Consider the following 14546-nt stretch of genomic DNA (forward strand, 5'->3'; position numbering starts at 1 on the left):
AACCCACTTTTCAGTAAAACGCACATACCTGTGGTTTCTGAAATACTGTATTATATACATCGCTACATGGTTTACATTCACAGATCTATCACACTGCAGGAATACAAAAAACTATGCACATCTGTAGTAACATATTTAATATAAACATTTCCATAGTTTACAAAGGTAGGTTCATCGTTCTGATGAAGTGCTTTTATATGCCGAAATTACAAGAAGTCACATTTTCTTCCTTGTGCCTTTTGCTTCTTGTACTTTAGAGCATTGTTTCCCAACCAGTGTGCCTCCAGCTGTGGCAAAACTACAACTCCCAACATGCCCGGACAGCCTTTGGCTGTCCGGGCATGCTGGGAGTTGTAGTTTTGCCACAGCTGGAGGCACACTGGTTGGGAAACACAGCTTTAGAGAACCAACAAAATTATACAACATACACATGCAGTTTACTCTGTAACCTGGATTACAATGTTAGGAGTTTGGCTGCCAGGACTACTAATTACAGAATTCAAGTAGAACCAATAAGATATTACCTCTGACAGCCACTTTCAGCTGAGACAGGCTCTATAAAATATAATAAGGATGACAAGAAGACTGATGCCCATGCACATAGGTGAACATCTCTTAAATGAGCCAACCCTTTTATTAGGAATTACCACTGCTGCGAATACTGTTAAAGGCTTCGGTGAGTAAAGGTTCCCTATATAAGTGGAAGTTGGATCAGCCACCACTTTTCATGAATAAGGCAGACTAGCAGCCGGAGGTACAGTATGATGTGCACATTCATTTTTGGGATTCTATTTTGCGATAAGTATTCACAGAGTATATTCCATAACAAAGACAAGGTCATAGGGCTTTTTATGCTACTCAAGTACCAAAGTAAAGTAAACTTTATGCATCACAGATATACACACATGCACATCCTTACACTTGGCACTATTTGGCCATTCATGATCAATGAGTTTTGTGTCCAAATGACAATTTTGGCAATTTTTGACACAATTACATAAAGACAAGCATGTAAAAAAAAGTCACTGTGCATGATGCTGGTATCTTTATAAATATGCCACATTAGGTCTATTGGTCAGCACATTTTGGTTGCATATACATTACTTACATCTCTCTACACGGCAACAGACACACATAACATATTATATACATTTATTAGGAACCAAACACCCAAATCTCTGTACATACATTACTGAATCTCAAGGTTTGGCAGGCATCCACTGCCTGCTGAGATTTTATAACTTAGGGGTCAAATGTACAATACAATAGAATAGAAATAATTAATTACTTTTTCTGTTCCCCACATGGTGATGAAGTCCTTATATACAAAATCATTCTGCAAATTTACAGTTAATAAAGTTTACCCTATGTTAGTGCAATTTTCAGTAGGATTGCAGCATTCAGTGTGTGCCAAGCACAGATAGCACCAGGGAGCAGGGACATGCCCCCAAAAGATGACATGGTTCTCATCTCCACAGCGCAGAAAAGTCATTCATGGGCTGATACCTACCCCCATAGGGGTAAACTGAATGTCTCTTGAGCTCCTGTGTGTAAACTTCAGCAAAGTATTCTGCCTGGGTCATACATTGCTTGCAAGCTCTATGGAGTCTGAATCAGAGTCCCGGTCATTTTCTCTGTAAACATAGAAACATAGAATGTGTCATAAATAAAGAAGCGTTAAAATACAAAAACTGTACATGGAGATCTGTGACCGAGAGTATATGTCATTCCCTCCTAAATTTTATGTACACATCCCTTTATCCTGCTCTCACTGTGCCCCACACCTTGGGGCATATCCCTCACCATATGAGCTCCGACACTGCAGAGGACCACACCAATGAGAACAATGCTGTAAGGAGGCAGCGAGCAGGCAACACATGAGGTGATATGCTGCAGCACTGCGCTCAGCAATATTATTACTGGACATGAAAAGTTAGAGTAAAAGGAGCTGAGCAGATTGATTATTCAGAGGGGTTGTCCAGTAAGAAACAGAATGTGTTGGAAGATAAAAACCATTCGGTCAATCTAGTCTGAATACTTTAAATAGTCCCTGGCACTCTCATATCCGATCGCTGTATCTGACCACAGGGATCCCCCGAAATCTCCATAACAGGACCCCAGCCCCCAGAAAACGGCTTGTGCTCCATTCATTCTTTATGAGAGTGTCAGAAATGCAAGAGTACAGCACTAATGTTTGGGGTGGGGGGGTCATTTCCAAAGGCACAGGGAACCTTGTCAACATTGACAGCAAGATGAATGCAGTAAGGTATCAGAAAATACTGGCAAACAATATGCATTCTTCTGCAGGAAAGCTGCACATGGGAGACATGTTTTGCTTTATGATTAATGCATTCGGTTATAACCTACAGTTAAATACAGATCCCCTTTAAAAATGGTTTGTATATTATAAATTCTACAAGGGTATACAAACTTTTGAACTCAAATGTAAATCCTTTCCCAAAACCTTGATATATAATCTACTCAGCTCTTCCTGCTGGCAGCTCAGACTGCTTGTTTAATGTGAGATTCCCTTTAAAAGATACTGCTATGTAACAATTGCATGATATTTTCAGTAGCTCTTATTAGCTTTAATACAAGTGGTTTACACGTATGGGTAGATGCAGCATATCCATTTTCTACATAATGCATAGGCTATAGAAACAAAAAAAAAGAAAAAGAAAAACACACTCTTATTTAAGTAAAATAAAAGCTGTATTTTCTGTTTGCACTAGTTCTAATAAGTCTCCCACAATGTGTGTGTGTGTGTTTGTGTATCATATACATAAATAGTACTGGTTTACACTGCTTTGTTATACATATACGTAGAATCTTAGGCATACAGATAAATGATCTTACCTGAGGAGCTGTAGAGCTTTCTTGTTCTCTTTCCTCTTTTCTTCATCAATAGGATACAGTTTAAAGAGTAGGAGCCCAATACATATCATGAGTATGGGAACAGCACACACCAGCAACTTCAGAGTCACATTCACAAATTCTTTTTGATCACAGTGGCCAGTCTGATAGCCTGCAAAACTAGATTGAAGAGGGGATTGGGTGAATATACTTCCAGTAAATCTCAACCTAGCAGGAAAGGTAAAAGGAAATCTGACATCAGTGTCACTTGCACTGTCGGTACAGACAGGTAGTGCAGGTGACACTAATGACAACGGTTCTTGTCCAGTTCCATGCTGTGGTTCTCCGGCAATCCTCTCAGGTATCTTCAGCTCCGGGCCTGACTTGGAGCATGGGTGGAGCTTAGTGACATCACCACTGGTGTTTGCTAGCAGCGGGACCCAGCAGAGAACAGCAGCGGTGACGTCACTAAGCATTAAGCTCTGCTCATGCCCGGAGCTGAAGATACCGGAGAGGATAGCCAGAGAACGACAGCACGGAACGGGACAAGGTAAGTACCATTGTCATCAGTGTCACCTGCACTACCTGTCTGTACCAGGTTATTGCAGGTGACACTGATGACAGATTTCCTTTAAGTAACTGAGGAGTGCATAATAGTTTTACTCCTTACACAGCTCACTCCTGCACTTAAGCTAATCCAGTCAGAAAGGATTTTTCCCCATGTAGTGCAAGTCAACGGTGAAGATGACCGTATACATGTTACAATTTGCTCTGCTGTTGGGTAAGAGAAGCCAAAAACTGTTTTGGCTCAAACCAACTGATCAATTTCTAAGGCAACCTGAGCAAGTACAACAAAGGTAAGCAATGCAGCTTTTGCTTTAGGTCATATCATTTGAAAGGTTTTTGCTGCATGCCAGTATAAAGTACAAAAAGATAAGAATGACAGATTAAAGGGGTAGTGGGTGGATGTGGCTCTGTGGTGACATTTAAAAGCCACATTAGTCAAGTTATTTAAAAAATTTTTCCATCAGAAGCCACTGTGAGCGGGAACCAATAGGTACAGAGTACAGCAATGTACTGAGGCAAATTCTTCACTGGGCAAATTTTTTAGATGTTGCACCACCAGATTCCTACATTTAGTGTAGCAGCTTCCCCACATATCTAACAACTCTTCATTTTGTCACACTATAGGCTCCGCATACTTACTCCAGGCTAAGTGTAGAAATCCCCAATGATACTCCGGAGGCAAATTTGGTAAAGAAAACATAAAATGAAAAGAAAATGGCTTCATGTCCAGGAGAATCTGGATTCTTCAAAACAAAGTCATCAATAACATCTGGAAGCATGGACCTAACAGACATTGAAAGACACACATTAGATTATGCATCCAAAAAGTTCGTAGGAAAGTACATTATAATAAGTTTTCCTGCCAATATAGGTTGTATCATGTCACTAGTGGCTGAAACTGGTGACTTTGGGAAGATATGTTAATAAGCAATACATCATACTGCATTGTATTTTAAAAAGTGTCGTTTATTCTGCTTCAGACTAAATTACAACACCTTGTATACAAAGCATAGCTCTCACAAAGCAAATATGGAAACTAGTGTGTGTGCCCTTCCATAGGCAAGCATGGCCTTGCTCACTGATCTTGTACATTTCATCCCATATAAGTAATATAAGTAACAGGTAAGCAGGTTCCATATTGTTGCTTTTGAAATGCTCCTGCGATAGAGACATAGGTTATGTAAGTGCTGGATTAACTTTCATGGTTATAGGGAATGCTGAAGCTTCTTCTGAACACTTTAACCCACCTAAAAAGTTTGTTAAGAATCTTTTTTTTTTACATCTATACATATATTCCCCTTCTCTTCCACATAGTTCTAGCATATTAGAGGAGAAGAGTATGGCATGCTGTTCATACGCCATAACCTGGCATCAGCTAGCTATTACTACTTGGGGAGCACACAGCATATGCACAATGTTACAACACTATATTGTAATCCAAACCTTACAAAAGCAAGGTTACATTTACGTTTTGTGGAAATTTTTTTTTTACTTAAAAAGTTCAAAACAAAGTGTTCTCACCATGGCAGGAGAAATGCAGCTGCTACACTGAGTCCAGCAGCTATGGCAACAATATAGGTTAGGATGAGATTGATCTGCACCACGCTGGAAACAATAAGGAACGGGACAACAGACTGTAATTGAATAAGAAAAAAAACAACAGAAGTTAACATTTAGTAACATACCCTTGAACCAAGAAGACACATTAGGAGCTTGTAGGTCTGTATCCTCCCTAATTCTCTAAGAGACCAGTAGAGGGCGTCAAAAGTTCAGCATTAAAAAAGACTGAACTTTCATCATCTCTGCCAAGTATAAGCTCACTTCTTCCATACTGCTGCTGGATAGATTACATTACTCTACTTTTACTCACCGATATCCCAAAATAGACAGCAGTTTTCTTTCCAAACCGAGTCAAGAACCACTGCCAGAATGGCACTGTTAATGTAGCAGAAACCTGGGGGGTCAAAGGAAAACAAAAATACACAAATGAATGAGTGAAATAACATATCAATGACCAACATACGTACACTGTGTTTGGTTTTATTTGAGTAAGAGAAAAAGTAATATTGCTTTGACATAGTGAGAATGCACCCACGCTTCCCCCATCTGACATGAAGTTAAGGAAGGACGGACACAGGCATAAATGTTATGTTTGCCTGCTTACAATAGCCTTCTGTCTTGGCCCCGGCAGGACAAAAGTGTCTGTGTGTGCTTGGCTTTGAATGTCATTTAGCATTTCAAACAGCATTAACAACTATGGCTAAAATGTAACATACAGAAATGCATTTACATCCTGTGACATTAAACTACATGGCACATAGCCTGGATTCTGGCCAAACAGGATCCTGTAACAGTTATATAATGCTTCTGACATACTCACCATTATGACAAGCAGGATATTCTGAAAGTGCTTGCGGTGTTTTAGGGTATATTTCAAAAATAGGGCAAAGTTTCCTTCCACAAGCTTAAAACAGAAAGAACAAATGAAAGGTTACCTCTGGGTGTCACATGTACTTCTTAAGCCTTGTACAACCTTACATATATGTGCTGCCATAACAAATTGGTATTGGTCGCAAATGAGAATTTAGGAGTGCTGACATTCTAGAATACACATAAATCATGATGGCAGGCTGTATGTACACAAGGCAGTATGTAAACTAACACACGCCTGCCTGCAGCCAAACTCCTGAGATCAGCACTTGGGGACAGAATCTGAACAGTAATGTCAGCAATCCAGAGGGGCGTCTGCATGTTCTACAGAGCACCATTAAAATCCATTTTCAGTTATGGCACCTTATTCCGTATACAACAAATGTAACAAGTTCTATAACAAATCAGTTCTAACAGTGAATGCTATACAGACCTAATCATCATCGCCAACTACCTTCAAAGTGCAAATAATACAAAACTTTAATAGTACCTCCAGTGATGGTGCTGCAGAAGGATACCTGTTTAAATGTGCAGGAAGTGCATGGGACTTGCGGTAAATCTGAATATGGCTTGCTGTAGTCTCGAGCTACTAAGTTGTCGTGAAACTTAAACAGGTATCCTGCTGCCGAACCATCAGCAGAGTTACTATTTTAGGAGGTATTTTACATAGTCAATATTACACTTTACAATCAGTTGACTAAGGGCTTATTTACACTGCACAATACTCTCTGAACAATTGCCTCAACAACCGTGCTAAGAGGGCAACATGTATGATCACTGGATCATTCTTGTGGTGCTTTGCATGTTCGATCCAGCAGACATAGTGACAGGCAGAGTCTTATTTTAAAACTAGATAACTCTTCCTCAAACATGGTATACAACTTTGCACATCTATCTATACTTCAGTATTTTTTGTTTCTTGTGTAATTTCAACTTACTAGAAACATTTATTTTTCCATGTAGAGGTTGAAGACCTAAGGGTACATACGCATGCAGCAGATTTGTTGGAAACATTTCTGCAACTGGAAAACCAGTTATATTTATCTGAATGAAGTCTGTTCACAGAAAGTGCATTCGATTTCTGCATGCCCCATTCATGTGAAAGGAAGAGTCGCAGAAATGTAAGCTACAAATCTGATGTCTACCTAACAGTTTGCTATTCAGTCTAGGCAATCACCTATATAGAAAGGAATCAAGGCAACACATTATACTGACACACTGGAGCAGATTTACTAATCCTGCATAATATTCAGAGTAAACAGACCAGGAAGTCAAAAGATGCTCACAGATGTATCTAACTTCTATGATAAATCTGTAGACACTGCTGTCTAAGGCTCCTTTCACACTATGAACAGGACCCGTTGTATAACACATTATAAAATTGCGGGCGATTGCGGGGTAAAATGGGCAGTAGAAAAGCCCTAACTTATGTTAGTAAATCCCATTATAGTCTATGGGATTGTTCTAATACACGTTTTAACCCGTTCTCGTCCGTCATTCATAACGCAAGTTATTTAGGGACGGGAGGTAGTAGCGGGAGAAATATTGCATGCCTTTTCTGTGAAACTACACTCCTTTTTCACCAAGTAACACCCCTTGTTGGGCAAGGAACATAAAGTGTCTAAAACATGTATCAAATGTGGTATAAAGCATTACAGCTATATTTTGAGGCAAACTAAGCAAGAGTTCTGACATAAATGGAACAGTAAACCTGCAAACTGCTGCAAGCTATCAGAACAGGGCCAAATGTGTGCCATTTATAACTTTCACTTACAAGACTATGTAAAATTGCATACAATGCTGGATCAGAGCTGCAGGGTTTTAACCCCTTAATAACCACAATATGGCTTTTGTAACCAGGGAAAAAGTATGCAGCACTGGTCTTGTGTGCTCTAAATCATGGGGGCTCAGCTGCTGCATGACAGCAGATCCCCTACTCTAACTATCAGGAGCAGAAAAAAAATGTGATCCTTGTTGTTTAACCCTTTAGATGCTGTAGTCCAATTGTGATTACAGCATTTAAGTGGTTTATTGGCATCCATCACCTCATTGGCACCTGGGCAACACAATCTCTGAAACATGGATGGGTTTCCATGGCAGCAGGAAGCCTAATAAAAGCCCCCAGGTTAGTCAGTTGTGCCTCCAGCAGTGTCAGATAGGTCACCTGTCAGCTTTATGTTGACAAGATTATACATTGCACTGCCATGTATTATATCAGTGATTGGGAGATTCCATTTGATGTCCCCCATGTGGGACTAACCGTGACCACTTGAACTTTAAAGTTATTTATCCCACATGGTGAATGCTATGAAAAAACAAACTATGCCAGAAATGCTGTATTTTTAGTATACCTTTAAAACAAAGAAAAGAAAGCTGTCAAAGTCATATACACCCCAAAATAGTGCCAATAGAAAGTACAAGCAGCAAGCAAAAAAAAAAAATAAAAAAAAGCCGTCATATGTGTATGTCGACAGAAAATAAAGTTATGGCCCTGCAAGGAGAAGGAGACAATGAAAAAAAACAAAGTAGACTGCTTGGTCATCAAAAGGTTAATATGTGTAGATCAGCTCCAGCTAACAAAAATAATTCATAAAAGGGCTTCTGTTGGGTTAGTTACAAGTAGTAGTTACGAGTAGAGGTATAGTGTTAAAAGTAAAGGTAAAATCACAATGCCATTTTGTATACTTTAAGCTGGTAAAGGGTACCAATAACTTTAAAGTATCTTATGTCACAGTAGGGGTCGTGGTGCCAAGACTAAAACGAAGGGGTAAATGTGTTCAGTCAAGTGCTGTGACCAAGTATTTGGAGAGGTGAGCATGCTGAGTAGAGACTGAGCACTACCGCCACTTGTCACTATGGCATATCAAGGTTATAAAATGATAGGTAACCTTTAGGCTAGCCATACACTTTATTACATGTAGTCTTCAACCAACAACTTCCTTCCTCTTCCTCTACAAACAGATAAGCTAAGCATTTTAATGCTTAAGGGGTATTCCACTGGAAAACATGCATTTCTTAAAATCAACAGGTGTCAGAAATTGTGTTATTACTTCTATTAAATCCAGTACTTAGCTGCTATATCCTCCAAATGAAGTTCTTTTCTTTTTGAATTTCCTTTCTGTCTGACCACAATGTTCTCTTCTGACACCTCTGTCCATGTCAGGAACTGTCCAGAGCAGGAGAGGTTTTCTATGGGGATTTTCTTCTACTCTGGATAGTTCCTAAAATGGACAGAGGGGTCATCTGAGAGCACTGTGGTCAGAGAGAAGAAAAGAACTTCCTGTGGAAGATTTTTAAAGGGGTACTCCGCCCCTAGACATCTTATCCCCTATCCAAAGGATAGGGAATAAGATGTCAGATCGCGGAGGGTCCCACCGCTGGGGACTCCGCATTCTACCATGCGGCACCCACCTATAACAGCTTCCGGAACCGCTGGAGACCCTCAGGCTAATACCATCTCGACCACGGGGACGGAAGATCGTGATGTCACAACTCCGCCCCCATGTGACGTCACACCGCGCCACCTCAATGCAAGTCTATGGGAGGGGGCGTGACAGCTGTTCCGGAAGCCGTTACAGGTGGGTGCCACATGGTAGAATGCAGGGGTCCCCAGCGGCGGGACTCCCGCGATCAGACATCTTATCCCCTATCCTTTGGATAAGGGATGAGGTGTCTAGGGGCGGAGTATCCCTTTAAATAGAAGTAATTTACAAATCTGTTTAACTTTATGGCACCAATTGATTTAAAAAAATAATGTTTTCCAGTGGAGTACCCCTTTAAGAATGGTGAATAAGCAGCTACCTGACACCACTTCTCTCCTGCCATAAACACAATTGAGCATGATAGATCCAGCAGACAGAGGGAGATTTATCAAAACCTGTCCAGAGGAAAAGTGGCCCAGTTGACCATAGCAACCAATCAGCATGCTTCTTTCATTTTTAACAAGGCCTCTGCAAAATGAAAGAAGTGATCTGATTGGTTGCTATGGGCAACTGGGCAACTTTTCCTCTGGACCGTTTTTGATAAATCTCCCCCATAGTAAGGTGGTCACAGGCTGTACCCATACACATTAAGGGACATTTATCAAGGGATTTAGAGCTCTTTTTAGCTTACAAAAGTTGCACAAAAAGTCACATTAGCACCTAAGCAAATTTTTGTGCAACTTTCGGATGTAAGCAAAAGGCTACAAAAAAAGAGCCTACGAAAGTAAATTTTCTTTTTCACTTTGCAGTGGTCAGGGATCTATCAAGTGCGATAATCGCACCAAAAGTCGCAAGCCCTCCAAAACAGTGTAAATGTAAGCCAGACGGGAGCGGTCTTACAAAACGGCTTTGGAGAGCAGATTTTATATTTCTGGCTGGAAGCATTGATCACACCTCCAGTGATAAATATGATATTACAACTGTACAAAGGAGCCTGCGCTGGCATCACTCTGCAGCCGCCCCAGTCTCCGTCTGATTCTTACCCCGCTACCCAAACTTAATGACGGGGACACTGCTTTACATCCTCCCCTTGTCTTCCACCCGCCCACGCTGAACATCTACCATCTGTCTACCATCTGTTGCAAGACTAGAACTACCAGCATTCCCATACAGTGAGGGCATGCTGGGAGTTGTATACTTGTAGCAGGCAGGAGATGTGCAGCACGGGCGGGTGGGGATGTAAAGCAGTGCCCCCAGCATTTAGTGAGGGTAGCGGGGTTTGAATCAGACGGAGCCTGGCGGCTGCAGAGTGATGCCAGCCCGGGCTCCTTTTAACATACCTCGGCACCTTGGAGTTTCTATATCCCCTACTGTAATTTCATATTTCCCACTGGCTGATTGGCCAGGACTGAGCAGCCAATGACTGGACCAGGCGAGAAATTTGATCCTACAGTAGGGACTACAAACTCAGCGGCTCCGTTATATGTTAAATGGAGCCTGGGCTGTCATCACTCTGCAGATTCCCGCAGCCGGGCAGGGAGATGTGTAGGGGCCGTCCCTGCCATCCCTCAGCACATCTCCAGGCCCGGCTGTGGGAGTCCCGGGCGGCTGCAGTGTTATGTCAGCCCGGGCTCCTTACCACGGCGCCGCAGACTTTACTGTAATTTCAAATTTCCCTCCGTGTCCCGTGTCAAAGGATCCGGAGGGAAATATGAAATTACAGTGATTTTCTTATCACCCCGGCCAGGGAGCGGAGCGCATTACTGCTCGCTTCCCTGGATTGCACGACTACAACTCCCAGCATGTTGTGTGGCGGATGACTAGCTTGTCACCTGCCCCACAACTACAACTTCCAATATTTCCTTACTGTAAGGGCATGCTAGGAATTGTAGTCGTGCGGCACAGGAGATGCGCGGGTGTTGTGTTTTTTCTCATTTCAGATCCGTGTATCCTGTGGACTGCGTCGATTACCAGAGTTTTTTTTTCTTCTTTCTGTTTAATGTTAATAAAATGATTAACAAGGGCTCATTGTTTTTTTTGGGAATAAAATTTATTTTAAAACGTGTTTTAAATTTTTTTTTTTATTTACTTGACAGGCTTAGTAGTGGAAGCTGTCTAATAGACTGAATCCATTACTAAGCCAGGGCTTAGCATTAGCCCCAAAATCAGCTAGAACTAACCCCCAATTATTACCCTGGTACCCACCGCCACAGGGGTGCCAGGAAGAGCCGGTACCAACAGGCCGAAGCATAAAAAATGGCTCTCCTGGGCCTAGGCGGCAACAGGCTGGTGTTATTTAGGCAGGGGAGGGCCAGTAACAATGGTCCTCACCCACCCTGGTAACGTCAGGCTGTTGCTGCTTGGTTGGTATTTGGCTGAAAATAAAAATAGCGGGAACCCTATCCGTTTTTTTTTTTGTTTGTTTTTTTATACTTAATTGTTTATGCAAAAAATATATATATAAAATAAAAAAATAAAAGCATAAAAAAGGTTCCCCCTATTTTTATTCTCAGCCAAATACCAACCAAGCAGCAACAGCCTGACGTTACCAGGGTAAGCGAGGACCATTGTTACTGGCCCTCCCCAGCCTAAATAATCCAAGCCTGTTACCGCCTAGGCCCAGGAGCTCCATTTTTAATGCTCCGGGCCTGTTGGTACCGGCTCCTCCCAGCACCCCTGTGGCAGAGAGTACCGGCGCAACAATTGGTGGTTAGCGCTAAGCCCAGCTTAGTAATGGACTCCGTGTATAAGACAGCTTCCACTACTAAGCCTGTCAAGTAAATAAAAAATAAAAAACATGCTTAAAATAAATTTTATTCCAAAAAAACACTCCCCCAAAAGCCCTCGTTAACCATTTAACATTAAACAAAAAAAAAAAAAATGCTGGTCGCTCTACTTCTCAGAATCTAAAGTAATCCACAGGATACACAGATCTGAAATGAGAAGTAAAAAAAAAAAAAAAATAATAATAAAAAAAATATATGAAATATTTCCCCCCACCCCCCTACATTTAGGGGGAAAAAGTGGTATGTTAAAATGTATAACACACATATATACCGTAATCATATTTTTTTCAAAGGTGCAAATTGGTGTTCTGAAGTCATTTATTGTTTTTTGCTCATGTGTGCTAAAAAAAAATAAAAAAAAAGAAAAAATAAAAAATAAGAAAAAAAAAAAAGAAAAAAATAAAAAAAAATGGTATTCAATAGGGATTTATTGGTCTTTGCTTAGGTGAGCCAAATTTATCAACCGCCTGTGATAGTATAATAAATGTGTCATACATAAGCAAAACTAAAGCAAAGAAAAAAATGCCTACAGAACTCTCTTACCAAAGCAAATGATAAATGTCCCCGATTATGTTGTTGGTGGATTTTGAGACCATGTGCATGACTAGATACCTAGATACACTGCTAAAAATGAAAAAGTAGTAAGGAAGTCAAACAGGAAGGACATTTAATGGCTGGACTTACCATGAAAGCCAATGAAGTAAAAAGAAAGCCGGTGATAAGTTTAATATAGGGCCCGTGACTCATCACTAGTTTCAGGCCCTGCCAGAAGGATATGGGCTGGTCAGACAAAAGCTCACCGGACTCTGGAGAAGAAACAAACAGGGTTAATGTGATACTAGATGTACATATGAATGTATAAGACTATAAATATACAGGTGTGAATTCTTTACTTGCCTCTCTTCTCATGCACTCCCAATGAAAGGATGATGGCACATAGCACATAAATGCCACAGATGACTCCCGCAGCTATCATGTAAGCTTGTCTCTGTGGATATAAAACACATGCTTCATGGTCAATCACATTTATAGTAAGAGAATGAAGCAGCTCACGAACATTTTAATACTGTTAACTTGCCATATAAGTTATACAGTCAATTAGAAGGAAAAGGAATCAGTGAAACCTGAACACACAATCCACAGTTGCAAGGAAAAAATCTTTTACACAAAAAAGCGTGAGAAATAGATTTCTAGGATGCTGAGAAGGAATAAGGAGTTTATTGCATTATTCATGGAAAGAGATAACACTCACCATACTGATAAGAGACTCTAGATCTTGAGAACCGTTCTCACTTTCCAGTGACTGGTTTTGGAAGGAGTTAGACACGCACGGTTCTTCCACCTTACCCACAATCTGTCCTTGAATTGCTGTGCCAAGGACAGTACCCAATACCTCAACAGTCATACCTTAAAGGAAGAGAATATAAAAAAATAGGGATTGCAGTGTTTTCCAGCAACAGATTCATAAGGGCATGCCAACTGGCTTTATAAAAGAGTATACGTACGGTATCCAGTGGCAGAGTCCCGGTCACTTTGCTCTTTACTGATAAACATTGTAAGGGCTGAATAAGGCACATGGAAACACTGCAAAGTACAAATAACAGGTATGAGGAAATGAAATGATGTTCTATGACAGTCTTCTTCCTCGTAGAAGAGTAAAAGCCACGTGGTCTATGCAGAGTTCCTGTTAAAGGGTACGTTCACACTGACGTATCCACAATGTATTTTACACTGCAGATCCACCGACGATGGACCCCTACATTGTGCCTCAAGCTGTGCCTGCTCGTAGCAACAATCGGAAACTACGAGCAGACACACTGCTATGTGCGAGTCACCGCACTCATGCACAGTGTACTCGCACAAATTGCGGCCTCTCCCCCTGCTCCCTAAGCTAGGTCGAGAGCAGCCACCATGTGTGCGAGTATGCTGTGCTGTGAGTATGCAGATTGCTGCTACGAGCAGGCACAGCAGGAGGAACAATGTAGTGGTCCATCGTCGGTGGATTCGAAGCGTAAAATATGCTGTGGATCCGTCCGTGTGAACGTACCCAAAAGCAGTGAATCCTATCAGAGGAAGTTAGAGGAAGGTTTCCTCCTCAAATCTGGGTCCAGGCTTGTGTTTGGCAAGAGCTATAAAGATGTATCAGGGTCCATATATAATGCCATGTGAATTCACTAACACTGGAGGCCACAAGCATCCTTTTGCCCCCACTACACAATCCAGGACAGTCAACAAATTTACAGTAATTGTAGGATTACAAAATAAATCACAATCCTTACCGTTACAAGAGTCTGGAAGAGGCAGTAGAAGGTTAGGTAATACAGAACTTGGCCACTAGTGAAATCAGGCACAAACCAGATGAGGAAGTAAGAGATCACAGCAAAGGGTGTGGACAGTATAATCCTATTGAGAAGGTGGATAATTTATTATTATTATTATTATTATTATTGTTTTACTGTATTTATTTTTGCATTTTCAAATAAGAATT

General features: G+C 41.0%; 1 protein-coding gene across 3 annotated transcripts in view; it reads right to left on the bottom strand.

The window, feature by feature from the left end:
* Positions 1-281: 281 nt before the first annotated feature.
* MFSD2A (MFSD2 lysolipid transporter A, lysophospholipid) overlaps positions 282-14546 on the bottom strand; it is a 99371-nt gene continuing 85106 nt past the window's right edge. For all 3 annotated transcript variants that reach the window (XM_056556623.1, XM_056556622.1, XM_056556621.1), the window contains exons 4-14: positions 14338-14461; positions 13564-13642; positions 13311-13465; positions 12956-13046; positions 12743-12864; positions 5801-5884; positions 5291-5374; positions 4942-5054; positions 4060-4203; positions 2857-3033; positions 282-1634 (exon numbers count right to left, since the gene is read on the bottom strand). In XM_056556623.1, the coding sequence (XP_056412598.1) occupies positions 1580-1634; positions 2857-3033; positions 4060-4203; positions 4942-5054; positions 5291-5374; positions 5801-5884; positions 12743-12864; positions 12956-13046; positions 13311-13465; positions 13564-13642; positions 14338-14461 (1228 nt within the window). In that variant the 3' untranslated portion in view covers positions 282-1579. The remainder of the gene's footprint in view (positions 1635-2856; positions 3034-4059; positions 4204-4941; positions 5055-5290; positions 5375-5800; positions 5885-12742; positions 12865-12955; positions 13047-13310; positions 13466-13563; positions 13643-14337; positions 14462-14546) is intronic.

Source organism: Hyla sarda, chromosome 2 (assembly GCF_029499605.1).
Source record: "Hyla sarda isolate aHylSar1 chromosome 2, aHylSar1.hap1, whole genome shotgun sequence".
In the NCBI taxonomy this organism is placed as follows: Eukaryota; Metazoa; Chordata; class Amphibia; order Anura; family Hylidae; genus Hyla; species Hyla sarda.